At 34.6% G+C, this 27,469-nt stretch overlaps 2 protein-coding genes across 3 annotated transcripts; one reads left to right on the plus strand and one right to left on the minus strand.

Moving 5' to 3' along the window:
- Positions 1–5,037: 5,037 nt before the first annotated feature.
- LOC142555204 (non-specific phospholipase C2) lies at positions 5,038–7,668 on the plus strand. The gene is made up of 4 exons (XM_075665955.1): positions 5,038–5,533; positions 5,992–6,646; positions 6,966–7,145; positions 7,241–7,668. The coding sequence occupies exons 1-4, from the start codon at positions 5,117–5,119 to the stop codon at positions 7,534–7,536; spliced, it is 1,548 nt and encodes a 515-aa protein (XP_075522070.1). The 5' UTR covers positions 5,038–5,116; the 3' UTR covers positions 7,537–7,668.
- A 3,590-nt stretch (positions 7,669–11,258) lies between these two features.
- On the minus strand, positions 11,259–13,173 carry LOC142555205 (uncharacterized). 2 transcript variants are annotated; one of them, XM_075665956.1, is made up of 2 exons: positions 12,281–13,173; positions 11,259–12,205 (listed from the first exon to the last, which is right to left on the minus strand). In XM_075665956.1, the coding sequence occupies exons 1-2, from the start codon at positions 12,702–12,704 to the stop codon at positions 11,421–11,423; spliced, it is 1,209 nt and encodes a 402-aa protein (XP_075522071.1). In that variant the 5' UTR covers positions 12,705–13,173; the 3' UTR covers positions 11,259–11,420. The 2 variants fall into 2 exon arrangements, with proteins under 2 accessions (XP_075522071.1, XP_075522072.1); XM_075665957.1 differs by having other exon boundaries at positions 11,260–12,172.
- Between the last annotated feature and the right edge of the window lie 14,296 nt (positions 13,174–27,469).

Raw genomic sequence — 27,469 nt, forward strand, 5'->3', positions numbered from 1 at the left:
ATAATCGACAGGTTCTTGCAGGCACTATTAGTGATACCTAGGAAATCATGGGGCGATGCTACTAGACGTTCTTACCATGATTCGATGACTTTAATCAGAAATATGATTTCTGACATTCTCATGATCAATAGTTGATACATAGAATGTGGCAAATTAGGGTAAGCCCGAATAAAGGATTATGTCCTGAATCACAAAGAGTTGTGAACCCACTGCTAGCTGTATCCCTGAACCATTGAGGGTCACACAAGTACTGGTTTACTTGTTCCCGTTGAGATAATAAATTCAATGAGTTGAATTTATAAGAAATAAGTTTGATATGATCAATCGATAAGCTTGTAAATAAAATTTTTAAAAGCTTATAGAAATTTTGAGAGCTTGGCTATTAGTACAGTCAAAGAAGTACACATGTCTTATTTAGACATTGGTGATCTCGAAATTAAAGTGTGCATCGTAATAACAAATAAGTTGAAATTGTCGCATCGATGATGTAGGATCGTCGATCGGGATTATGATGATATTAATATAATGGGAGCATGGATTATAGGCTTGTAAGAGTATAAGTCCATCATGCTAATTTATTAAAGTTTAAATGAGCTTTAATAATTAAATTATATTTTAATTGAGTTAAAATATAACCCATTAAGTTTTTATAAATATGGTATTGATTTATGTAATATGAAAATATTCATGGCACCATAATTTAAAAATTTGCACACAAAGAAAATAATATTACATGATATTCTCAAAAATATATATATATGCATCGAGATTCACCATGGGATGGGATGAAATTTTGGAATCTTTAATTAACTTAATTAAGTAATTAATTAAGTTAATAAAAGATTAGAAAATATAATAAGGATTTTGATTTCTTATTTTACAAAATAGCATCCGAAAGTTAATTGGCAATTTTGATAACTTTCGGCTTCTTCCCAATTTTCAAAGTAGCTCTCGAAAAATATCTTTTAAAAACAAGAAAAACTTGGTTACTCCAAGTTTGAGAGTTGTGCCGGTTTTTAGTGTTTCATTTCAACGAAAAATATCTTCTAAATTTCTAGTGCAATTTAGAAGAGGAACAATCAATCCAGTCGTGGACCGGAGTAAGAGATTGAAGAAAGAAGATTTGAAGAACGTACATGGGATTTACAACAAGAGTTACGTTCGCTTATACCGGCGTAGTTGGAGTCAAGTGAAATTTCACTAAAGGTAAAAACTAAATATCCTATGTATGTTTATTAATTAAAACCATACAAGTGTCCAAAAATACATCTTGAATGTCAAGATCTAAAATTTTAAAACTTCCACTGCATTTTGGACATGAGAAAACCGAGATCCAACATATAATACCTTCATTACGGATTTTACGTCACAAGTGGATAGATGAAGAGTGTAACGATAATGGGTCATTAGGTTGAATCAATTTGGGTTTTGATCATACCCATACACCACTAATTGTCATGGGTCGTTAAGATGGTCCAGCATGAGCCGTAGCCCATGCCCATGCACCATCACTCATAGAGTATCTCACCCCTGAAAAGTGGTTTCTTTTGACTCCCCAACACTTCAACCTATGATCTTCAAGTTTAAGTACCTAGATTCTTAAAGTGTTAGTACCAGTTGAGCTAGTAGATCGCACTTTCCACTGATACCAACACTTTAAGAATCTAGGTATTTAAGCATGGAGGTCCTGAGTTCAAGTGTTGGGGGAGGCGAAAGAAACCACTTTTCAGGGTTGAGATATTCTATAAGTGGCGGTGCATGGGCATGAGCTATGGCTCATGCTGGACCATCCTAACGACCCATGACCAGTAGTGGTCCATATCGATCATGGGCCTTTAGGCTGAACCGACATGGGCCTCGGCCCATACCCATGCACCACCTAAAGTTTGGAGGTCCTAGATTCAAGTGTTGGGGGATGCGAAAGAAACCACTTTCCAGGGGCGAGATATTCTATGAGTAGCAGTGCATGGACACAGGCTAGGGCTCATGCTGGACCATCCTAACGACCAGTAATGGTGCATGGATATGGGCCGAGGCCCATATTGGTTCATCCTAATGGTCCATGATCGTTATAAAGAGTGTTAAAAGGAAGACCCTTGGAGCTTCTTTCGTGACTTGATTGTTATCAAGGAACCTCATGACTTGCATAATAGTAGGAGTAATGAGATGCGAAGCCTGAATGTCAGTGTGGCTCGCTTATTAAATGAAATATGTCAAGCTCAGAAGAATGGTTTGACCTCCCGTACCACAGGTGCATGGCCCTCGCAATATCACTGACAAGCACCACCAGTTGATCCCCTTAGTTTAGATGTCGATGCTCGTTTCCCGAATATGGGAGACCACTGTGGTGTTGGTAGGGTTATTCGTAATCACAAGGAATAAATGTTGGTGGAATTCGGGCGCGTAGTACCAAAGCCTGAAACCATTGTTCTAGGAGAGCGGCTAGCGATTCGAGAAGGTCTCAAGATCGTCAGAAACAAAGGCTTCCATCAAGTGATTCTATTTTTAGACTCACTCCTGGTAGTACAAGCAGTCACAAAACCAAGAAGTGATCTGAGCTTCGCTGGTTCACGCTCCATTTTATTGGGTTGCTGTGAATTTTTCTTATTGATTGGTTAAAGACATTCAATGATATCAATAAAAATTATAAATTTAATCGTAAAAAAAAAACAATTATTATTATGGAAAAGTAGGTCTCTTGTGAGACGGTCTCATAAATATTTATCTATGAGACATGTCAATCATACCGATATTCATAATAAAAATAATACTCTTAGCATAAAAAAAGTAACAATTTTTCATGGATGATCCAAATAAGAGATATATATCACAAAATACGATCCGTGAGACCGTCTCACACACGTTTTTGCTATTAGGGAAAAGGTTTTTTAAATTTGCACATCTTGAGATTTGTTCCTTTAAATAGCTAACATGATATCGTAATTTGTTGTAGTAGCACCAAATTTATGGATGTGACACCAGATCACTACTTCGCCAAAACAAAAAAAAAATTGCAAATTTAGAGGACCGTTTTGGATAATATTTCCTTATTATTCTTGTCCTCTCGTAGATCCAGATCAGGAAAAAATTAGCCAAATTCGTCATCTAAATTACTCATTTCAGATTTCTGATCATTTAAATTATTCATTTCAGATTTTGGTCATTTGGATAAATTTTAGTCACATATAATTTACCGGATTACAGACATGTCATTAAAAATTACTGACATAATATTAGAAATTGATGACATGACATCAAAAATTACTTACATGTTCGATTCTATACAAGTATTCAAATGAAAAAAAATCCCAAAAACGACATAATCTAATTCACAATACCACAACCCAACTTTGACCACTCAAAATACCAAAACAAAAAATAGAAAAATATAGGGAATCATTTAAGAAATATTCCATATTCAGTTCTACACGCTGGCAACTGAACAATAGATTTTTTAAACTATCATTCTGTATCCTTGTTCGTTTTACGTATAAATTAATTTAAGTACTTATAACGAGACGAATATACTAATTTTTTTTAAAATAAAACGTGCCTCCAGATTAAAATGTGGCTAGGAAATTTTTTTTATTTTAAAAAATAGAACTGAAATATACATATGGTCGATAAAAAAGGTTCCGTATATTTGATTTATTTGTGTGTGAAGTTGAAATTCCTTTTATAGTGGAAGAACCTCCCAATTAAGTCAGATGTCCCAATCTGTCATCGTGCCTTCCAAGTAGTTGAAACGATTTACGTAAATGCTTTGATTTTCAAACAATAATTGTTTAATTATTTACGTAACAGCGATTGAGTTATTACCAGCTATAATCGGCGCCAATTGTTCCGTCCTAAAATACATGTTAAATCACTTTAAATATATTATTTTATTATATAATACAGATAAATGATTTAATTGTTCGTGAACATATGGGAAATTGTTTGCACCGTGGACAGGGGTTTTTATGTTCTACATCTATGTTTTATACGTTTAACTAAGATTTGAAAATTTTGAAAAAAATAAATCAAGTCATCAACGGAAACGGAAAGAGAGATATTCGAACCCTCGATGCTGGATCTTCTATGTTTTTAATGGTTGTTGCCGTTAAGAGGGAGGCTGGGCTAGGGGGAAGGTAGTCTGGTCATCCGAAGAATGATGATCCAAGAGTTCGTGAAGTGTTGAAGAGCGGCGAGGTTACTCCTTTTTGGTGTTTTGGTCTTAGATTCTCGAAAAGATAGTTGTAGTGACTTCAGAGTATTCGCGGTTGACATTCTGATAGAAATATTCTTATTATTGTTTCGACTCATATTCCACAAAAATTGGATCCGTTCTTATTTAAAAAATATATAAATATATAACCTTTAAATATATATATAAATGTATGTATCTTGCTATTTGATTTAAAATGTACAACCTTTAAAAACCGATTCTTAATTAACCGGTGAAGTTCATAATAAAGTTACAATAATACCCATTATTTTCTTATTGCACAAACAAAAAAATGTGATGCTTATAAGTAATTTCACTCTTATTATACTAAAATAATTTTTCTCAAATTTTAGTTTTATCTTTATCTTTATTTTAAAATTTTTAAATAGTTCATTACTTCTAATAAAAAATAAAAAAAAATCATTAATTTGAAAATAACAAAAATTATCATATTTAGATAGTTATTTCAACAAACGTTTTCATAATATTAAAAAAAAGTTCAATCTATAATATAATATTTTTAAAATTTTTAAAAAAACTAAAAAATGTATATAATAGACAAAAAAATATATATTTACCAAAATTTTAAAACTAAATAACTAACACATATATTCAAAATATCAATTATATATTTTTTTAAAATGAAAAAATAAAATTAAATACATTTTAATACTACTAAAATATTATATATATATTTTTTTAAAAAAAAAAAACACGAGGTATATGCCAGAATAGCTCAAGACCGGTGCTGGCACGTTCTAAATAATTTTTTTAAAATTTAAGGCAAAAAATTGTAAATAAATAAAAGAAAAGCATCCGAGCATAATAGAACGAGTTCAGTAAACCATACAACTATAAAGCTTCCTGTGCCTCAAAGTAAATCTTACTAACGAAATCAAGATTTCATCAATGGCGAAAACCGCCACCGCCACCTTCATCGTCCTCCTCCTCACCGCCACCTACCTGTATCCGACCTCCGCCGCTAGCCCAATAAAGACGGTGGTGATACTAATAATGGAGAACCGCTCATTCGACCACATGTTAGGATGGATGAAGAAGCTCAACCCTGAAATCAATGGCGTCGATGGCTCTGAATCCAATCCTCTCAACACAACTGATCAGAATTCATCTAAGATTTTCTTTGGAAATCAATCCCATTTCGTCGACCCCGATCCGGGCCACTCATTTCAGGCCATTAGAGAGCAGATTTTTGGATCAACTGACACTTCTGCCGACCCGCCTCCCATGAATGGGTTTGCTCAGCAAGCTTTATCCATGGATCCTAAAATGCCACAGAGTGTCATGAATGGATTTTTTCCCGAGAAGGTTACTCTTTTCGTTACTTTTTTGTCTGTAGTGTGTGTGTGGTTCTATATTTCTCGTCTTTGATTGAAAAAAAACTTGTCGGAGAACAGCTGGCTGGTTTTTGTATGAAATTTTTGATTTTTTCTGTTGACTTTTTTGTTTTCTCATGTGGGCATTTCCGTTTGGTGGCAATAATTGATTTAAAACTTTGGAGTTAGACCAAAGTTGCAAGCTTTTAATGCCCTGCATTCGCCCATGATGTTGCTTTTTGCTATTTGTTTGCACTTTCTTTAAGATCAACGTAGAGGCAAGTTGTAATGTTGCTTTTTGTCCTTTTCTCTTCTGTATAAAAATATCTTTCACACTGAATATCTTAGTGGAATGTCAGGGTGGACGAGAATTAAATACAGAATTTTTAAAAACATTGAATTTTAAATTTTTTATTGGAGTGAAGCTGATGAGTGAATATCTGCATTCAGGTTGCTGTGTACGAGTCGTTAGTATCTGAATTTGCAGTGGTGGATAGGTGGTTTGCCTCCGTACCAGCATCTACCCAGCCAAACCGTCTATACGTCCATTCGGGCACCTCTCATGGCGCCACGTCTAACGTGCCAGCACAGCTCGCAAAAGGCTTCCCGCAACGCACAATATTTGATGATCTTTATGATGCCGGGATATCATTTGGAATATACTTCCAAAACATTCCAGCCACACTCTTCTACAGAAACTTGAGAAAACTCAAATATCTTACGAAGTTTCATCCCTACGACTTGACGTTCAAGAATGCTGCCAAAAACGGAAATTTACCGGGCTACGTCGTTGTCGAGCAACGATACACAGATTCAAAGATCGAGCCTGCTAACGATGATCATCCATCGCATGATGTGTATCAGGGGCAGATGTTTGTGAAGGAGGTGTATGAGACACTTAGGGCCAGTCCTCAGTGGAATGAAACTCTGTTTGTGATTACATATGATGAACATGGAGGATTCTATGATCATGTACCGACGCCGAATCATGGGATTCCGAGCCCGGATGGGATTGTGGGGCCTGAGCCATTTTTCTTCAATTTTGACAGATTGGGAGTTCGAGTTCCTGCCATACTTATTTCTCCTTGGATTGAAAAGGGCACTGGTGAGTTTAGTCTGTTTCTCGTTAGTGCTACTTTGAAGGTCGTTCTTGATTTGAATAGAATTCTAGATTGTGAGTTTTTTGTTCTGATCATGGAAAGTGATCTTCTTCACCATCATCTCTCGCACCATAAACAAAAAGAACATAAGAAGAAGAGGTTAAAGAGCAAAATATCCTTCCATATTCTCGACATTACGTCAATCAGCGTTTGACAGAACAGTCTTCTAAATATGGATGACGAAACTCATAAATGTGTTCATATTTGTGTTTCTCTAGCTTCAAAAGTCTGTCTTACACTCAGATTATTGTGATAATGGTGCAGTTGTTCATGGTCCCAACGGCATTCCTTACGCAACTTCGGAATACGAGCATTCTTCTATTCCGGCTACAGTCAGGAAGATATTTAACTTGTCCTCGCCTCCTCTGACGAATAGAGAAAAATGGGCCGGCACATTTGAAGGCATTCTCAATAAGCGCGGCACTCCAAGAACAGATTGCCCAGGTTGCTAAATGTTTAGATTCATTACAACCTTAAATTTCCGTAATTACGTTCTAAATTTTCTCGAAGTTACTGTTTTGATGCTCTTTGTTGGGTAGTGAAACTGCCCACTCCAGTTAAGATCAGGGAAGGAGAAGCAAATGAAGATGCCAAAGTAAGTGAATTTCAGCAGGAACTGATACAACTTGCAGCTGTATTGAGAGGAGATAATATCCTGACGAGCAATCTTGGCATTTTTGGGAAAGAAATGACGGTTAGGGAAGCTAAAAAATACATGGAAGACTCCGTCCAAAGCTTCTTAGAAGCAGGATTTGCAGCTCTGAAGTTAGGAGTTGATGATGAACAAACTGTGAAAATGAGGCCCTCCCTTTCAACAAGACTGTCCAAGCCGTGAACTGATTTATTCTTGGATCAACACAAATGACTTCTAATCTTGTAATATATTGAATGTAAACACCACATGTCACGCTCTAAATCTTAGTTTATATATGTGATACCCCATGTCTCGCACGATGAAAATTAAATATTTAAAATAAGTTTATAATGTGCTACAATGGGCAGCTATAGCAACTTGATTTAATAATTTTCGTAAAGCGATGACGAATACGAAGTAGTTGTTATAGGGACCCATTATGCAGTCACGTAGGCGCAGGCCCGGGCTCGGGATATGACATAATGGTATCAGAGACGGTCACTGGCAAGGAACACCGGGAAATAAGTGCTATGCGGGAGAAAGTGCTACGTGCATGGGAGTCACCTCTTGAACTTGCGGGACAAAGTGCTACATAACGGGAGCAATCTCTTGAACTTGCAGGAGCCATCTCTATATTCTCGGCGCTGGTAGATCGAGGGATCATGCCGCAACGAGGACGTCACATTTTGAAGGAGGGATGATTGTGATACCCCTTGTCCCACATGGTAAAAATTATATATTTAAAATGAGTTTATAATGGGCTACAATGGACTTTTATAGCAAATTGAGTTAATTATTTTCGTAAAGCGATAACGAATACGAAGTAGTTGCTATAGAGACTCATTGTGCAGTCACGCAGGTGTGGCCCGGGCTCGGGGTGTGACAATATCGAATAGGGCTTCATCACCATCCCAACAATGCTCTTGCTCTAAATCTTCGATTTGTTCTTCGTTCTTATCTGATGCGAGATTGTAAGATTTAGTAATTTGTGAAATACTCAGTAAGGGGGGTCGATCGTACATAGAATAACAAAATATACATATAATCCTTGATAATAAGCATGACACGTAATCACAAGAAAAAAGACAATCTTTCAAAATTTCACCAAGCATGACATCATCATAACATAGTTGTCACGTCCCGAGACCGGGGTTAGTCGACACCGGCGTTGTTTCAAAATCACACAATTTGTAAACAACAAGCCTCGTAGTAATCAAAATAACCAGTCTATTTCATAATTAAATAATCGCCTTTATAATGCGATTAAAACGGAATGTGGAAGCGTAAAACATGATAATATAACTAAAAGACAAAATAACAAGACTGATCTTGAATTAGATTGACTTCATCACCATCCCCAAAAATATTCTCTATCTTCAATTTGTTCTTCGTTCTTATCTGGGGTAGGAATGTACGGGGTAAGTATTTGGGAAATACTCAGTAAATGGGGGTCGATCGGGCATAACGAATATCAAAGTTATACTTATATGAATACATTATCATAATTTCAATATTAAGCATGTTGAATCAAATACTAACACAAATACGAATATAGCACTGAAAACCATCTCATTTTCGATGGTTTTACTTATCAGTCCTCTATATGTTACTCCTCTAAGGGGCGAGGCCAAAGGAACAATTATTATAACCCACCGCATCATGGCCTAAACAAAACATATCAAAGTTCGGAATTTCCTTTATCATTTCTAAATCAAATCATTACAGTGCATTTCAAATAATTCAAACATGCTTTCAAATATTATAACTGATATCGAACAATGAATAATTCAGGGGATTTCATACCAAATGGAAACAAATATATCATGTCGATCGAATTTTCAAAGTCATATTTAATTTATTTTCGAAATATATCATGCTCATTTAAAAAGAAAATAAGTGTGTCAAATCTTTTATATAATAATATATATATATTCAAAAGTCCATTTTAAAATAATTAAATAAATGAACCATATTTATTAAAATAATATAAATATCAAGAGCCACTTAAAATAAACATAAGTGTGCTTGTACAAACATGGACACACTTATGAAGAACAAGCATGTCATTTTACATATAGAAAATAGTACACTTATGAAATGCAAGTGTACATAAAAGTATAGCAAAAACCCACTTACTTGAGAAATTGTTTCGAAAATCTTGAAATGAACAACTTGGAGTTTGACACTAAAAACCAGTCACCTTGAAAAAATGTTTGCGCCTAATTGAACCATTGGATCGATCTGAATTTTGGATATGTTGCTCACAACACGTGTAGGTATATTCTGAACGGTGGAGATCGGATTCTGATATTTAAAATGACGAGAAAAACTTTCTGGATTTGTGCATAATTTTGGTATTCGAAAATTGATAGAAACTTGGAGTAATTTATGTGTGGCAATTTGTACCCTTTTATAGAGAATTGATAAGGCACCCCACTACTCCATGATCCCATGTCTCAAGCCACTACTCCATGATCCCATGTCCCAAGCCACAACTCCATGATCTCATGTCTCAAGTCATGTTTAATTAGCTACTAAGCCATGTTTTTATGCCACTAAGTATGTGGATTTTGAGTAGGTCTCTTGTGAGACGGTCTCACGATCTTTATCTGTGAGACGGGTCAACCCTAACGATATTCACAATAAAAATTAATACTCTTAGTATAAAAAGTAATATTTTTTCATGGATGACCTAAATAAGAGACCCGTCTCACAAAATACGACCCGTGAGACCGTCTCACACAAGTTTTTGCCGTGGATTTTCAGGTCTTCACAATAATCTTGATCATGTACTTATCATATTAACATTGAAATTATCTCCTATTTCATAGTGTGTTTTTATGACTTCCCTATATGTAATTCCTCTGAGGGTTGAGACCATAAATCGATTATTATTACACATCACATCAGAGCCATAAACTTAACATGATTTTGAAAATCTCCATTTGCCATTTCAAATAAAATCATAGTAGTTCTCGAATTTGTAACATGCTTGTGATTAACAATTACATGTAATAGCATTTCGAACGATTTGAAAGTATAAATATCATAGCCAAATAAACGTTTCGAAATAAAAGTCAAATAGATAAAGCATGTCATGAACGATCGAGTTAAATATACATATTGATTTTAAAACATGAATCCACTTACTAATTATTCTCCAAAAAACAATGAAAGAACAAACTGAAATTTATCATCAAAAAATCAGTCATCTTACAAAAGTGTTGGCGACTTATTGAATCGTTGTATCAAGTTTAAACTTGGATATTACGTTTAAAAGTTAGTGAACCAACTTCGGAATGGTGAAGATCGGGTTCGGTATTCTTTTGTACCAGTGTATTGATGAGAAACGATATGTATGCTATTCTCGGCTAAAATCTGAATAATTTTCTTTATAAAAAAATTGAGCTATTAGATTTGGCTGAATTTGAGATATGATATTTAGAATATGAGATTGTATATTTCAAATGGTGAAGATCGGATTTGGAGAGAACTTTGTCCTGAAAATATCACTCAAAAAATGGACGAAATTTTGGCCTGAATTATGGTTGAATTTAGGGAATTGATGTTGCTCGAAAAAATGGGAGGAAGTTTATGGAGATTTTGTTGTGTCTCCATTAAAAAATGAGACACATATTTATAAGAGGGGTGGAGGAGCTAAATTAGGAAAACGATGACAAGGCTAGCATCAAGGCTTCAATTCCTCCATCATTCAGCTGCAATTGCTCCAATCTAATGCCATAGCTGCACGATTTTGGCTTGTCAAATTAGTTTGAAATCTGGTGGCTAAATTGGGTCTTCACACAATGTTATTCTATGCTACACATCGAGTATTTTTCCTCCTATGATGTGGTCAAACGTTAGCCTTGGATCATCAATGTATGTGTTAATTTCATAAAAATGTGAGAGACCCACGTTATTTAATTGTATTGGAATAGGAGGAGAAACACTTCCGATATAACATAGACTAATCCAAATAAAACACGAACTTTAGAGATTGGAGAAGGTTATTGAATGCAAAAGATGTGGTATCTTGATATGTGAGCAAGTGAACATATTAGAAACATAACCATTAACTGATAAATTTATGTTAGAAAAATGCCCTGCTGCCATAAAATACCCTGGAACCTTCTTTCTCTCTTGTTCTCAATCTCTATATTTTCATTATGATTCTGAATCGAATCGCCATGATCATCAGCTTCAGGCTTATTTAAGTCCATTGGAAGCTTCATTTTCGCCAGAGACTCTGTAAATTGCTGCATGCTCCTCATGTACATATCAACTATCTGTTGCTGCATGGCAGACTCCTCAGCCTCAAACTTAATATTGCTCACTATTTTTGCTGCATGTTTGTTCCTTTCCTTGTTGCTTTCCTCGTCTTTACTGGAAAAGTTAAGCTCGTTTCCGAATTGGGAATCGTCATTCTTCTTCGAAACAGAAGTTTCTGCTATGATTGATCCATTATCATCCAACGAAGTCGAAAAATCACTGAACACGTGACTTCTTTTCTCCAATGTATCAGCAAGATTTCGATCTTCACTTATGCTTGTCATGGTTGAACTGTGAAGACCTGAGTTTTGGATACTTCCATCGGGTGATGTCGAGGATGAATGATAACCCTCAGACGAGTTACCAGCCATTTCATAGTCGTCGATAGGCACATCTGGCCCAGCCCCGAGGTAAAGGAACAAGCCATCGGCCTTCTCCGACCATGGTCTCAAAAGGGTTCCATTTTTAGCCAAATCAAAATACTCCGAAACCATCTGCTGATTTTCGTTAACTACATTCATGTCAGGAAATTCTATCCTGGAGTACTCTTCCGAAATCTTTTTATCCACTAAAAGTTCAGAAGTGGTAGAAGAATCAGCAACTGAATCAACGAAAGGAACTGACATTGTATTCAGGGGAGTATTTGCAGTCAAGGAAAGCGATAATTTGATTGTACCGGCAGGGGAATGAAACAGATCAGTTGAAGAAAGATCGAAATCCTGAGTCACTTTTCCTTTACCCGTAACGGTAGAAATTGGGACGAGAACAAATCCAAGAAGCTGATTATCCATAAAATTCTTGGCTCTACTAAGCATCCATATCTCGCATTTGAGCACAGCATCCATTTGATTGATTTTCATGATCAAATCCTCATTGAATTCCGGGTTCTTGCCACCTCCGTCGATGATCCTGGTAGAGAGAACATCATCAGGATTGTATGTGAGGGAGAATTTTGCATAAACATCTTGGTTGTCGTATATGCATATGTTGTGAATGTTTCTTGCATGATGAACATGGATTTCAAGAATCCCGGAAAAGGATGGTTCCGATTCTTGGTCGGATATCAAGTTGTAGGTGAATCGAGCTGTCTCCATGTCCATTTGATGCAGATCCTACGAACCTCGAGATACGATTAGGTGATGATTTTGGTCAAGAAACAGAGTTGATACAAGAAAACAAAATGAGATATCAAAGATCAGTTGAGACAGGCTTTTCTTGACTTCAAATCCTTCCGGACATCAATATTTAAAAAAAAACTATCAAGAAAAACTAAACACCAAGCAATATAATGCAAAATGGCTTAGCAGTTTCTTTATTACTCACTCACACTTTGCAAATTGTATTCATATATAATATATTTCTCCATAAATTTATGTCGTGATTAAAAAAAAAAGTTTTACAAGATCATTAATTCCACGTGTGTGGCACGAACTCAACATCCCCCATTACTCACTCGATATTTACTCAAAATACTTACATTTTTGAGATAATATTATAGGAGTAGGTGAGAAAGAAAAGAAAATCAAGAACATGGTGTTGTGATGGTGTTTTGTTTCGTAAAGATGGTGGTTTTGCTTTGCTTGAAAATGCAGCTTGCTCCACTTTCTTTTTGTTGAAAACTTGTTCCACTAGAGACAATGGAGGTCCACGCGACCCCCCCCCCCCCCCCCCCCCCCCCCCAAATCAACATTATTCCTCTAATCCATGCTCGACGGGAATTCAAAGGCCCATGATCTTTGTCCCCACTACCCTAGGCAGCATGCCAAATGTGTATTTCTTAATGGCAAAGACAATTATGGTTCGGACAAAACGAACCATGGATCGAAAAATCTACTTAGAATTATGAAGTGTCCCAAGTAATATATATGATAATTCTCTTATCTATTGATTAAACAAAATTCACCGGCCAAAAATACAATCTTAACCAAACAATACATCCACGTGATTGTCAAAAAGAATCCAAAAGATTCAAACATGTATTTGATTTATATTAATAGGGTGTTCTAAGTTTTGAAATAGTTTACCAGCTATAAACCATAAAATATCATGCCAAGGTCATATATGCGTCTTCTTGGCACAAGATGTGTCCCCCGGCATTTCCTTCTTGAAGAATCTCAATGTGCTCTCATGTGGGCAGGGGTCTCGATTAGGATGAGTCAGGTGGGTCAACCCGATCCTAACCCGAAAAATCCAAAACTATGAACCGGAATAATCCAACCCACTCGACCAACCCGATATAATTTATTTTTTAAAAAAAGATTATTAATTTTTTAGATATATGATTTTTTATTATTTAATATTATTATTTTATTTAACAAAATAATTAAATACAAATTTAAAAACGTGGTTAATATTTTAATTTAAATACACAATAATAAAACATGGCGTAAATATATAATAATCATGTTTCATGGATTTAGATATCTAAATTTAAGAGTAAAAGTTCTAAACTTTTAATTTGTCCACAAAAAAAAAACAATTTTTTTTATAAATTCAAACACTTCACAAAATATGTTAGGATTAGGAGCTTACTATTAAACCAAAAGCTATAAATGTTAGCAAATATGTAATTTTACTTTCTTATACTTGTGGCAACATAGAGTGCACAAGCTTGAGTGCTAATAGGTCAGGCTGTTAGGCCTATGAGTACGGGGAGGTATGCCTCTATCTGTTGGTGCTGCCTCATATCCCTTATATATCAGTCTTACCACTGTTCTACCGCTGACCATGCCCCCAGCATAGACAATATTACTCATTAAGATCTGATGTCACTCTTTTACAACACACCTGGTCAACTAGATCAAGCATTGCAATGTCATCAGCTTGACGCACAAGAACTTCTCAAGGGGTATCATATCTCAGTACTACTCTCACTCATGCATGCCCAACATTCCCTCCAAGAAGTATAGAAATATGCTTATTGGGAGACTTGAACCCATGACATTGCTCTAATACCAATTGTTAGGATAAATTGCTTACCACTAGGCCAAAAGCTATAGCTATTAACTTTATTTTCTTATAATTGTAGCAGCACAGAGTGAACCTACTTGGGTGATAATGGGTTGGTTTATTAGGCCTATGAGTTTGGTAAGATGCGTGTTTATCTCCTGGTGCTGTATCATTTCCCGAAATTTTTTACGAACAGTGACATAGCATCATTGCTTAATTGTTCGGCTGAATTTTCATTTGAAACTGATGGTTCCAGTTTCACCGCTGTTAAAGCTTTAGTCAGTTGAACGGTAGGTTGATCATCTTCCCTTGTGTGCAATTGAAATTCATAGGCTTTCAAGTCTACAAATAAGTCATGTAGCTCCATTTTTTCAAGTATTTTGGTTCACGCATAGCTATAGTTTTGACATCTCATTCTTTCGGTAGTCCTCTCATTACCTTGAAAATTACTTCATGCTTGTTATACAATTTTGCAAGTCCGCTCAGTTCTATTATGATTCCAATGACTCTTTGATCAAAGTCAGACATAGATTCACCAGTCTTCATTTTAATGTTGTCAAATTTCTGTATGGCCACATATAGCTTATTTTCTTCGGTCTGTTCATTTCTTTCACACAGCTGTGATCAACTTTTCCCAGATTTATTTGGCAGTTTTGCACATTTTGAGCTTGCTGAATATGTTTTTGTTGAGAGTTTTGTATATAATGTCTTTGGCCACATTGTCGATATTTGCTTTCTTCTTATCATCATTTGTCCATTCACTTCTTAGTTTTTCTAGAATTTGAGGAGCACCTTCAGTGATGGTTACAACAGTTTTTGCCTTCATTATCCTCATTGGTCTATCTATGATGATAAAGCACATATCATAGTCTTGAGCAGCTAAGTGAGCCTGTATTTCGATCTTCCAATCATCAGTATTCTTTGGAGAACATTGGAATCTTACTGAATGATGCCATCAGGAATGTTTTGTTCAACAAGTCATTCAGTGTTAATTGTGTGGAAGTAGACTTGCTGAAACTAATTTGAACAAATGAATATTCAGTTGGGTGGTTAAAAGAAATGATAAATGAACACATGAATGTTTATGGATGTTCGGAGAGTTCAATACTTCTACGTCACCCTTCTTCCTCAAGGAAAGTTTGTACCAAAAGACTTTGGTAATTACAAGTGATTTGAAATTACCCACTTCAGTTAAGACTTAACACTGCCTAACTGAAATTGAAAACTTAGAGCAGTAGAGTTCTTTGCTCACAGCTTATGTGAACTAAATAGAAGAATTTTGTGCACCAATATGATCCTTGATATGATCAGATAAACGAATCAGTGTGTGCTTCTCCTTTAATCTGACTTGTAATATTTTTCTAAGAGATCTGGCTTTGTTTACTGTACAAGATCATTTTTTGGCTGGCTTAACTGATATATATAGTCTAAATCTTCAACGGTAACTTGTACAAAAAATATCTGTTCATAAATGAAAATGTACTTGTTTCCGATTCATCCTCTTTTTTGGTATTAGCTGACCTCTGACAGAGACTGTCAATCTGAACCTTAACACTAACTGTATAACCTTAGGTTTTGATCCTTAATCACTTATCGATAATGTCCTTGTAATGATCTTTGTTTAATGTGATGGCATGTCAGTTTGAATTAAATCAGAAGTCCCTAATCATTTTGGTAGGTTGCTTTTTAACAGTTTGGGCTAGCGATAAGTTAGGGTACCGATTTCAGTTTCTGCTCTAATTTAATTGTGATGTTTTTATCAAACACCAAAACTAAATATTCCAACAATAACCTTCCATATTTTTGATGATATTTCTTCCATAAATACCAAACAATGAAAACTTGGTGTCCAAGTATGTATCTTTTCGAAAATAGGAGGGCTTGACTGGCAATTTCGATTAGAACTTGTTTGGATCTTGAATTTTCGGTCCTTATTTGATTCTTACTTGGATTAAAATTTCGGTTCTCACACAGAGTATCAATATGGTTAAACATGAAAAATCTCATTCATTATTACGATTTATTTAATTCCAATGGCCGAAATTTTCTATGTCACGCCCCGAGACGTGGGTTGGTTGACACCGGCGTTGCTCTCAAATTCACGTTCGAAAACAACAAGCTTCAAAAGTACAGAATTCAGAAACCAGTTTTTTATTCATAATACTGAATATTCAATGTCTGATGTAACTCAATTAATAATAGTTTTACAGCGGAAATGTAAAACCAGAAATACAATGTCTGAATAGATGCAGCGGATATAAAATATAAATCAGAACTGAAAACAACGATCTTCATCACCAGCCCCAAAATTGAATCTGCTCTTCTTCTTCTAACTTTTCTTCATCGTTCTTATCTGAGATGGGTTTGGTGGGTGAGTGATATGGTTGTCACTCAGTAAGCAGGGGCGGGAATAACTCCCAATTTTCGAAATCGTTTTCAACAGAAACAGTAATACAATAATATACAGAAACTTATATTTTCAGAACAGTAATCAGAATTCAGATATCACATGTTTCAGAACAGAAATCACAATTAGTAAGCACTGAGCACGTTAGTGAATTTCATGGCTAAACTGATATCAGTCCCCTATATGTTCTCTCCTCTAAGGGGTGAGGCCAGAATCAGAATCAGAATTCAGAAGTGTTCAGAATATATATTCCTACCATTAGTTCACTAGGGAGTTTCAGTGCTTCAAAATCATATATCAGAAATCAAACATACAGAACTGAACTTTAAAGCAGAATTATCAAACGGATTTCAAGATATTTATACATAAGTCCACTTACTGTAATTTGCTAGAATTTCGGTTGAAGTCTACTGGAATTCTGGTTGCTCTTCCTACTGGATTCTACTGCTCGAAAATAAGTACTCCTTTAGCTCGAAAAATTCAAGTGATAGTCTCAAAATTTGTGTAACCCAATTCAGAGGTTTGAGAGTGTTATTTATAGGTCAAATTCTGACTGTTAGCCTCCCAATTAATGACCATAATCTGCCATTAACAGCCTTTATTCCATGTTAATGCCTCAGGTTACAAGTCTAAGCTGAATTAGTAACTGTCTGCTGCTTTCTCGCTCTTCTGCTGCTAGATTCTGTCTGCTGGAAAATACATGTCTGCTGGAAAAATACCAGCTTCTGAAATATGAGTTGCTGCTGGAATTTCAGGTTCTCACATTCTACAATTTATTTAGGCCTTTCTGGTAAGTTTTGTGGTTTTAAAAAATTTACTTTAATTTAAATATGATAAATATAGATATTTTTTTTCGTATTTTTGTCAATATATGAAAAAATATTTTAACCGCGTTTATAATTTATTTATTCAGTTTTAATTTATTAGTATGTTTATTACTATAGGACAAATACAGAAAAAAATATAATAAATATTTTTAAAATATATGAAATTTGATAATATAATTATCAATCGATATATATATATATATATATATATATAATACAATAAATTTATCTCATTATTTATATAAATTTAAATATAGAAAAATTATCATAAATATTTTACTTTTGATTTTTATCGCATTGTAAAGACGATGATTCGATTTAAGTTATAGATTGGTTTTGACAAGAATTGTACAATAAAACTTGTTATTTTACGATTGTATGATCATTAAACAATGACATTGTCAATACGCTTCGGTCTAGGACATGAGATAAGGGTCCATACATTGATTAAATAAAATATTTTTTGAATAAGATAAGAAATCAATATGTTATAAAGGCCTAAATGCATTTGTTTGACCATTAATTTGCTAGAAATGAAAGACAATTACTTTTGCTGCTTCGGATATACTCACTTGGCATTATGATTGCGAACTTTCATTTACAATATTAAGAAAATACAACAAAAAAATAATCATAATAAAAATTCGTACCTCTTATCTAATTACATAATTTTGAAACCAGATCAAAAATGTCTGCAAACATTGATTACAACTAAAATACATATGTTCCATTTTTTCCGTGAGATGAGATGATAAATAATAAATTGAAAGATAAAGAAAATATAACTATTTTATAGCTCCAATTATTATAAAATTTGAGTAAAAGACATGATGAAACAAGGATATTGAATCACATCGTTCACACCAAATGGTCTCTAATAGTATTTCATAATCTCGAAATCCATTAAATTAATTGCAATATTTTGAAAGCAATAGCATATATAATGAAATTAGCATAATGTATTGTTGTACATTATATGTGATGGAGACCAATCGAATTCAATTTGCACTTTACGAGTCTCGCAAATTTTATGGTAATTTGGTGGGTAGGGGTGGGGTGGACGACCCACAACTTTCCTCAACCCACCATGGTCAGCCCACCATTTTGACGGCTTAAAAAATTGCAACTCAATCCACCTATTTTTTAGATGGTAAGGCGGGGACGATCTGACGTATTTGACTTATTTTGACATCTCTACTTTAAAGTTCCGTATTATTGTTATTTTTCTTTGAGAAAAATACACACACAATCAAGAACGAAACACCAAGTAAGATCTGTTCATAGGTTCTCCATAAAAAAATTGAGGCAGAATTCTCTTTTTATTAGATAAAAAATTGAAATTATGAATTCTAATGTGCTTCTAGTTTTGAGATTGGAATTTGGACATTGAAGTTCAAAATCAAATATATGTGACTAAAATTAACATTTGAATATATAGAAGACCTTATCACAATAAAACAAACATATATAATCAGAATTGAAAATTTTCAATTCTTTTATTTCATGCTTGGGCCAGAGTGGGTTGAGCACAATTCTAAATGAATTTTCTTCTTTTGTCAATTCACGCATTAAAAAATATTTATTGATATCAAGAAAAGCCCAATCTAGCCCCTCAAGTTGCGCCCCAAAGTCTCTCCATCTTCGATTAAGAATACGCAGCAAAACAATCACTTGCAATAAATCCGTCGTCAATACAATTGTCCAATGTATGTTAAGAATTCGATGTATGAGTGTTAAAACCCTTAGTTTTGATCATAACAAACAACAACTCATAGTACAAGCTTCCTTTTCTTGTGTATTACAAGGTACTCGACCGTTCCACTTAAGATTTAAAAGATGCACGTTCAACCGGTCTCAAGGCTAATCCACATGCATAGATATCTTTTGACAAATATGACCGATTGAAGTATTTAAAACAATGTACAAGTTCAAACTATTGATTCCCAATAGCACTGCAAATGGTCGGATTTGAGGTTTCCCATGAGAATATTAAGTCAACAATACAGATGAAAGCTTAAAATAGAAAGATTACAAAAAAGATCCTACCAACTCTCGAATTACATAAAATCTACATTCTAACATCTTTTTGATAAAGTATAGATTTAAAGTCGCAAAAGTAAGAAAGATATTAATGAGTATTAAATGATAGTTAGCACCTGTACATATTTTCAAGAAACAATACAAGTTATCGTTGAACGGGAAATACAAAAGGTAATATAAATAGAGGATGTCAAGAAGAGTTGAAGTGACGAAAAATTCACAACACACATTCAAGCTAGCATTTACTGAAAATACTTTTAGCACTCTACCCTTTGGTATTCATTACTGCTCAAACAATCCTCGCATCAAAGAACATTTATCAAATAAGCAATGATCACCAAGGGCTTCTGTCAAAATTACTTGGCCATTTCTATCTTAAGTGTTTGAAGATCGGCAGTTTGAATATGATAATTCACTTCTTTGCTTCATTTGCGTTATATTGGTTGTTAGGATGTGTGTATCAACTGTTTGAGTTAACTAAGAGTTTCAAGTTAAGCACTTGATAAGTTCTAAGATTAAATCAGGTTATTACAAAGAGTTGTAAAACCAAAGTATTCTGGTGAATTCTCTTCCAATGGGAAAAAAAGGGTGACATAGGAGTTATTAATCTTCAAACATCCAAGAAATTCTTGTTTCATTTCCTTTAATGCAATAACTTATCTTGTTTATTTGAAATATTTGAGTATATGATATTTATAAGAATCATCAGATCATTTGTTCGCACTATTTGTGGTCAGATCTTTTCTTAAGAGTTGAGAAAATCAGGTCTTGTATAGCTATCCTTATCAAGACCGGTCACATTATTTGGTAGTTTTTCCGAGAAAATTTTAAAGTGTTTATCACTATCTTCTAAACACATCCCCGATCCTAACAACTGTATCATTGCGGGTTTATCTTTATCTCAAACATACATATACTCAATGACATCTTTCAACAAGATTTCAATGTTTTGTAAAGAAGATTATGTTGATTGGAAAATTCATATGCAGTCAAATTTATATGCACGGGACGATGACATGTGAAATGTCATCACTGATGGTCCTTTGAAGATCCTAAAGGCAAACATAGCTGTTGCAGTTTCTGAGGTGCTCCACAGATGGCGGAGAAGCACCAGTCGGATTGGACCATTGAGAATAAGAAAAAAATCAATCTTGATAATGTGGCAAAAGATTTGGGGATAAGAAAAATGTAAATATAAAAACTTGTTCTATAACTAAAGAGATTTGAGGGAAACTGATCCAACTCTATGAGGACAATGACTAAACTAAAGAGAACAAGTTGATTGTGGCTATCCAAAAGTTCGATAGTGCCAAGATGAAGCTCAGAGAAACTCTTATTGAGTTTGATGAGCAATTTAGCAGTATCATTATTTAACTTACATATCTGGGTAAAGAATATTTTGACCTTGAAATTGCTTTGAAGGTAATGTAAACTCTACCCAAAGATTGAGATGTAAAGATGGTCCCCATGAGATAATCCAAAGATCTAAGAAAATTGGAGTTGACTGACTTGTTTATCAATCTCAAAGCCAATGAGTTAGAGATTGGGATTCGAATTGAAGAAGATTCATCCACATCCCAACCAAGAAAGCTCTGGCTGCGACCGTTGCTTTTCCTCCGGTCGAAGAGACTTTAAGCAAGAAGTCTTCAAAGCAATTGAGCAATGAGGCCATGTCTCTGTTCGTCAAAAAATCTGGTAAATTTATGCGATAGAATCAATCTAAATTTACTAAACTTTATTATATAAAGGACCAGACAGAGGATGATCAAGCTTGTTTTAACTCTGACAAGAAATGTCACTTTTTTGAAGACTATAACAGGACCAAAAATATGAGAAGAAATTGTTCTAAGGAGACAGTCAAAGGATGATAAAAGATCTTTCAATAAGAAGAAAGATCAAAAGGTACTTGTTACTGAGGAGAACAAGATCAAGTGGGAAGACTCAAAGAGTGAGTCTTCTGGATAAAAAATCAGCTCAAGTGAAAATGATGAAGAGCCGGTCCAATGCCTGATGGCAGTTTCAAAACCACAAGAAGACGATGATGAGGTATTTGATTTTGGATATAGTGAATTTACACAAGAAGATCTTGTCACTGCACCTCATGATATGGATAAAGAGCACAAAATTTTGTCTCAATTATTTGACAAGTGAAAGCAGAAAAAGTAAGTCTAAAATATAAGTTGAGTGAATCTAGTTGCTTGCAGTGAAAAGAACTCGACGGTTTCAAGGTGAAACTAAGTCCATTGTGCACTGAAAATGTTAACTTGTGGAGACTGTTCTAATCCACTTTGAACGAAAATCAAAAGTTGCTAAAAATAATCAACACTTGAAACCAATCTGAGTAAACAAGAGTTGATGAACAGTTTGTCCAAAAATGTTTTTATAAAAAATAAGACATGCACTGAATTCCAATTGGACATGCAAGTGAGATCTACTTTTAAAAGTACAGAGTATAAATCCTCCACCAAGTGCTTGGATTTACTGCATATAGACCTATTTGGCCCTATACCAGTAAAGAGCATAAGGGAGATGAGGTAGTGATAGTGGATGATTACTCCAATACACTTGGGTAATCTTTCAATACACTTGGTTAATCTTTCTACCATCCAATGTTCAAATCGCTTTAAATTTGATCAGAGTTTTAAAACAAATGAAAAATGAAAAATCTACTATGATAGATATGATAATGAGTGACATTGATACCGAGTTTACAAACGAAACCCTTGGATCCTACTATCATAGAATCAAACACGAGTTCTCAACAGCCCGATCTCCTCAACAAAATTGTGTTGCTAGGAGAAGTAACATAACCCTAAAAGAAGCGGCTAGAACAATGATTGATAATTCAAATGTTTTTCAAAGACTTTGGGCATATGAAGTCAATACAGCTTGTTGCACTCAAAACAAATATATGATTAACAAAAGACTCTGGAATGACATGAAACTAGACATTTTTTATTTCAAAATATATAGATGCAAGTGTTTTATTTAAAACAATGACAAAACCCACATATCTACCTTCAATGCTAAAACACCCGTGCGGAAAGAACCGTGCGAAATCCTCTTTACTTTCATCTCCGATTTCTTCCACGGCGCTTCAAGTGTGTTATGAATGCAGATCTACTGTGAATCCACGATGAAAAATTGGGAGTGGCGCTTAGCGTACGGAGAAGAAATTGTTAAATGGTGTTGTCGGTAAGAAACCTATCAGCCGGGTCCGTTCTCGCTATTTCACCGTATTCAGTAAGCAATTTGCCCCATCTCTACCTCCTCTATCATTATTCCCTCAGTAATTCTCTGCTTATTCCCCTTTTTTGTTTTCCTCATTTCCCAATCTCCTTTCATTTTTGGGAGTCTGGACTCAGTCGAAGAGTTTGATTTTATGATATGATTGAAGGTCGTGTTAAAGCCCTTGTGTCGGGACATTCTGATTAGCGCACTGATATGAATATTATTCCTCAATTCTTGAAGATACTTTGACAAGTTTTTTCATCACTAATTTGGGTGTTTCTCGAATCATTTCCGAGCATCTGCATTTGCTCTGTGAATGTTAATGGTTGCTCAGTTTAGCATTTATCATCAGAGCTGGATATGAATCTGTTTACAAGATTTTGTTTTAATGTACAGATCAAAAAGGAAGGGTTTCAAGATTTCCCTAGTATGCAGGAGATTTTGTTATCACAAGCTGTGAGTAGCGATGTTCTAAATGATGGTCGAGGCGGTCGCCTAGGCACGAGGCAGGTGTTTTAGGTCGATCGCACCGCCTATGCATGAGGCAGGTGTTTTAGGCGGCCCAAGCTATACTTCGTTGGGGAGTCGGGTCGAGGGGGCGAGCAGGCGGGCTAGGCGGCAAGGCGGGTGAGGAGGGCAGTCAAGATTTTTAAGTTGTAGTCAACAATTTTAAAATCCTAGTCAACAATTTTAAAAACTTAGTTAACAATTTTGAGTCCGATGATGAGAGGATCATGGATGTAGTAGATGGTGCATATGTAAATGATTTGGAAGATTAGTTATGTTTAGTCTACTACTTGTTCTAATGATGGATAATTGATTGAAACTTTGAAATTTAAATTTAGTTTTTTGGTAAAAGTAATTATATTACATTGTTAGCATAATAGCATTAATATGATGATGAATCTTTATTAATTGTACATTATCTAGATGATATTATATTGTATGAAGCTTCTTTGTTCTTAAATATTATTTAATTGCATATTTTACATAAAAAAAATGATGATTTATGATTATCTATATTGCATGATTATCTATAAAAAAATTCAAAAACATTACGTAAAAATTCAACTGCCTGGGCATGGCCGAGGCGGCCGAGGCGGTAGGCGGTCACGACCGCCCCGCCACCGCCTCCCGCCATTTACAACCTTGGTGAGTAGACACACTAAATCCGATTAAAGATTCTAATTAGATTTATAGGTTTTAGAGAAAGATCAGGTCCACTAGTGTAGATAGTGAATGTGATAGTAAATTCTTTTTTAACGGGGTTTTCTTGTGATTAAATAATTGGATGTATAAGGTCTAATGTATGAAAAGGTTGTACCACTGTTTCTCGCTTAAAGCTGTGATTTCAAATGGAGCTCCTGAAATTTTTCTGTCAGATTGTAAATTGTTAACAAACGGAGCTTCTGAAATTTTATAAACTCTACATTTATTGGGTCAACAAGCTTAAAATGGTGATGCACGAAAGCTTAATTCATAGCTAACTCATGGTTGAAGGAAATCTATTTTTAAGGCAAAATAGCAAAATTTGTTATGAGCCTGAAAAGAAAAGGGTTACTGACCAATTTGCCTGAGAGGTTCAATCTTCTATTGTATAGCAATACTTGAATTCCTTTTTTGTTGACATTCGATACAGTGATCAATCATCTAACATTGCCTTGTTGTATGATATGATGATCTTGAACATCTGACAAATTAATTTTCAGGTAATTTAGCCGGTTGTTCTCCAAGAAATAGTTGTCAGAAGTTCACCACTATTTCGCCATTTTTTCCCCATATTCCCTTCTTCCATTTTCATTTGGATATTTCTTCCATTTCTATTATTTATCCGTTTTTTATTTCGTTACTTGGAGTTTTGTGAACGTGATCTTCGTATTTCTGTTGGGTTTGATGATACATGTTGAGTTCTTGGGTGGATTTTGTTGATACAGGGAAGTAAAGCTAGAAAACAGGTTGAGTGAATTCTACTCTCACAATTCAATCTTATTAATTGGTACTGTGATTAGGATGAAGAAAGAATATGTGTCGAGTATGACAGTGCAGGGGGGGTGGGAAGGTGGGTGTGGAGGCTACCAAGTTTGACGTTGCTCCCCTAGCTAACGATCTTAAAATATGATTAATATTTTCTAAAATATTTAAGAACATCAACAAAGACTTTTTCGTTGCAGATACAATATTTTAGCCTCTACTAAACAGTGTTATCCCCCTTGCACTATCTTCTATTGTTTTATTTTGACTTTCAGTTTATAACTTTCATTAATTTTCTATTTGGCATTCAAACTCTGTAAAGAATGGTGAAGTCATATGTTTGTACACTATGGTTTTGGTGGTTTACGAAATGGTTAAGGAATGAATGTATCTGCCTTCAAGGCTTGTATCCGAGTATGAAGAAAGGGTACAAAAATTTATTGCACAAGCTAGGAACTATGCAAAAACATGTGAAGTAATCTTATCTTCTTACAAGCATTGTAAAAATAGGAAGTATATGAAATTTGACCTAGTGTGCGACCAGTAAATCATTAAGAAGTTTGATCCTTCTTACATTATCTGGGTCTTTCATGATGAAAGCTATAACTCACAATCTCAAGGTGAAAGTGGTTCAGGAGGAATTCAGAAAGAGGATGAAAGTAGATAGACATATCACTTATATAAGGATGTCTTTGTGTCAGAAGAAGAGGTTGGACACAAAATGTATGAAGCAAAAGATTACGACTTTGTTGATTTATTAGAAGATGCAGAAACTCCTCTTTCCCTGGTTGTACAGTTTACACGACATTTCAGCATTCGTCACATTATAATTGCAAGTCCGCTAATGGTCACAGTGACAATAGTTTCAATGAGCTCCTTAAGATCTTAGTTGACATTCTTCCAGAAAAAATACACTTTACTCGATGAGAAAGTTGTTGACGTGTCCGGACATGAGATTGACATTACTGAGAAGGAACCTGTATGCAAGAAAAATGAGTTTGATGGAATTCATGTGACTGAGACATGCCTGAAATTTTCAGCGGTATATTTTGTAGTTATTTATTTTGATTGATATATGTACATAACATTTTATTTATTGTTGCAATATATTTTGTTTCTTGTTTATTTTTCTTGTTTATTTTCAGCAATATACGATATATATTACATGTTTGATCAGGTCATTACATTGCATTGAAAATATGAGCAAAATGGGCAAAAAGCGTAGCAAAACATATGGAGATGAAATTCAGGTGATATTATATTTTATTTTAAATCTTTGTTTATTTTAATAAATTACACTTGACATTTCAATATCTCTTTTCGTTATTTTACAAGGAATGTAGCTAGTAGGTTATCAAGAATGAACTCTAACAATTCAACTAATGCATCACAAGATTTGCATGATAAATAACCAATTGATGACAACAAAAATGGTAAGGAAAAAAGACGAGGTGCATCAAAGTTGAAAATAATTAATGGCCAAGACAAGCGCAAGGAGGTGGAGCATAATGAGTTAGGACAGTCGATTGGAGATAATTTAGTGAATTACGCTTCTTTTCTAGATTGCATGATAAATGAATTTGTCCATGTACATTGAATGGATGGAATGACATAGATGAAGAAGTAAATGATACGATGTGGAGTTGTCTTCAGGTAATATCTTCAGTAAATGAATATTTCATTTACATTTTTATGATAAATAGTAGACATATTTTTGTGTTTCTATGTACAGATGACATAAAGTTGAAAATTGGGAAAAATAATAAAATTTTAAAGTTGGCTAAATTGTGGCGCGATAGAAAATCCAAACTGCAAATAATTGTACGAGAAGTTAATACAAGTCGAGTGGCTTCACAAAATCTCGATATTTTGAAGCCCGAATTTATGGACCGAAATCAGTGTGACTTGTTTGTAAAGAGGACACTATCACCTACCTTTTAAGTTACGTATTTATTCAATTTTCTTATAGTTATGAAACAATAACTAAATTGATTATGAAAGAGTTGATGACATTCTCTTCATACAACTGGAAGCTGAATTTACTAAGCATGACAAATTAACAATAAAGTTACATTTGAATGTGTGTTTCACATTATGATCTGAACCAAGGAAGTCACTGTTGCACTACCTTGGATTTGACCAGATCATATTATAAGCTAGCTCTTAATGGGAAAAAGTAATGGATTTACTACTCATTGAGTTATCCCTTGTTAAATCAACACATATTGGAGCACTTGTGGCACCACCTTCACCAGTTGGCTGCAAAATTAAATAGTTAGGAACTTAGCATTTGAAAAATCATAGTCAACCATAAAATACTTCACTAGATACTGTAAAGTATATTCCTTCCAAACATGAAATTCAGGTGAAACATTGCAACAGACCCAGAATTAGTGTTGCTTCAGTAGTTAATGCATTTTCGGCATTGATGTTGGTTGAG

Source organism: Primulina tabacum, chromosome 9 (assembly GCF_025594145.1).
Source record: "Primulina tabacum isolate GXHZ01 chromosome 9, ASM2559414v2, whole genome shotgun sequence".
NCBI classification, from domain to species: domain Eukaryota; kingdom Viridiplantae; phylum Streptophyta; class Magnoliopsida; order Lamiales; family Gesneriaceae; genus Primulina; species Primulina tabacum.

Excerpts from the sequence above, each read along its gene's own strand:
- LOC142555204 (XM_075665955.1), top strand. The coding sequence starts at position 5,117 with ATGGCGAAAACCGCCACCGCCACCTTCATCGTCCTCCTCCTCACCGCC. Across the intron at positions 5,534-5,991 it reads ATGGATTTTTTCCCGAGAAG|GTTGCTGTGTACGAGTCGTT; the intron begins GTTACTCTTTTC and ends ATCTGCATTCAG. Across the intron at positions 7,146-7,240 it reads TCCAAGAACAGATTGCCCAG|TGAAACTGCCCACTCCAGTT; the intron begins GTTGCTAAATGT and ends TTTGTTGGGTAG.
- LOC142555205 (XM_075665956.1), bottom strand. The coding sequence starts at position 12,704 with ATGGACATGGAGACAGCTCGATTCACCTACAACTTGATATCCGACCAA. Across the intron at positions 12,206-12,280 it reads TCTGTTTCATTCCCCTGCCG|TTGCTGATTCTTCTACCACT; the intron begins GTACAATCAAAT and ends TCGTTGATTCAG.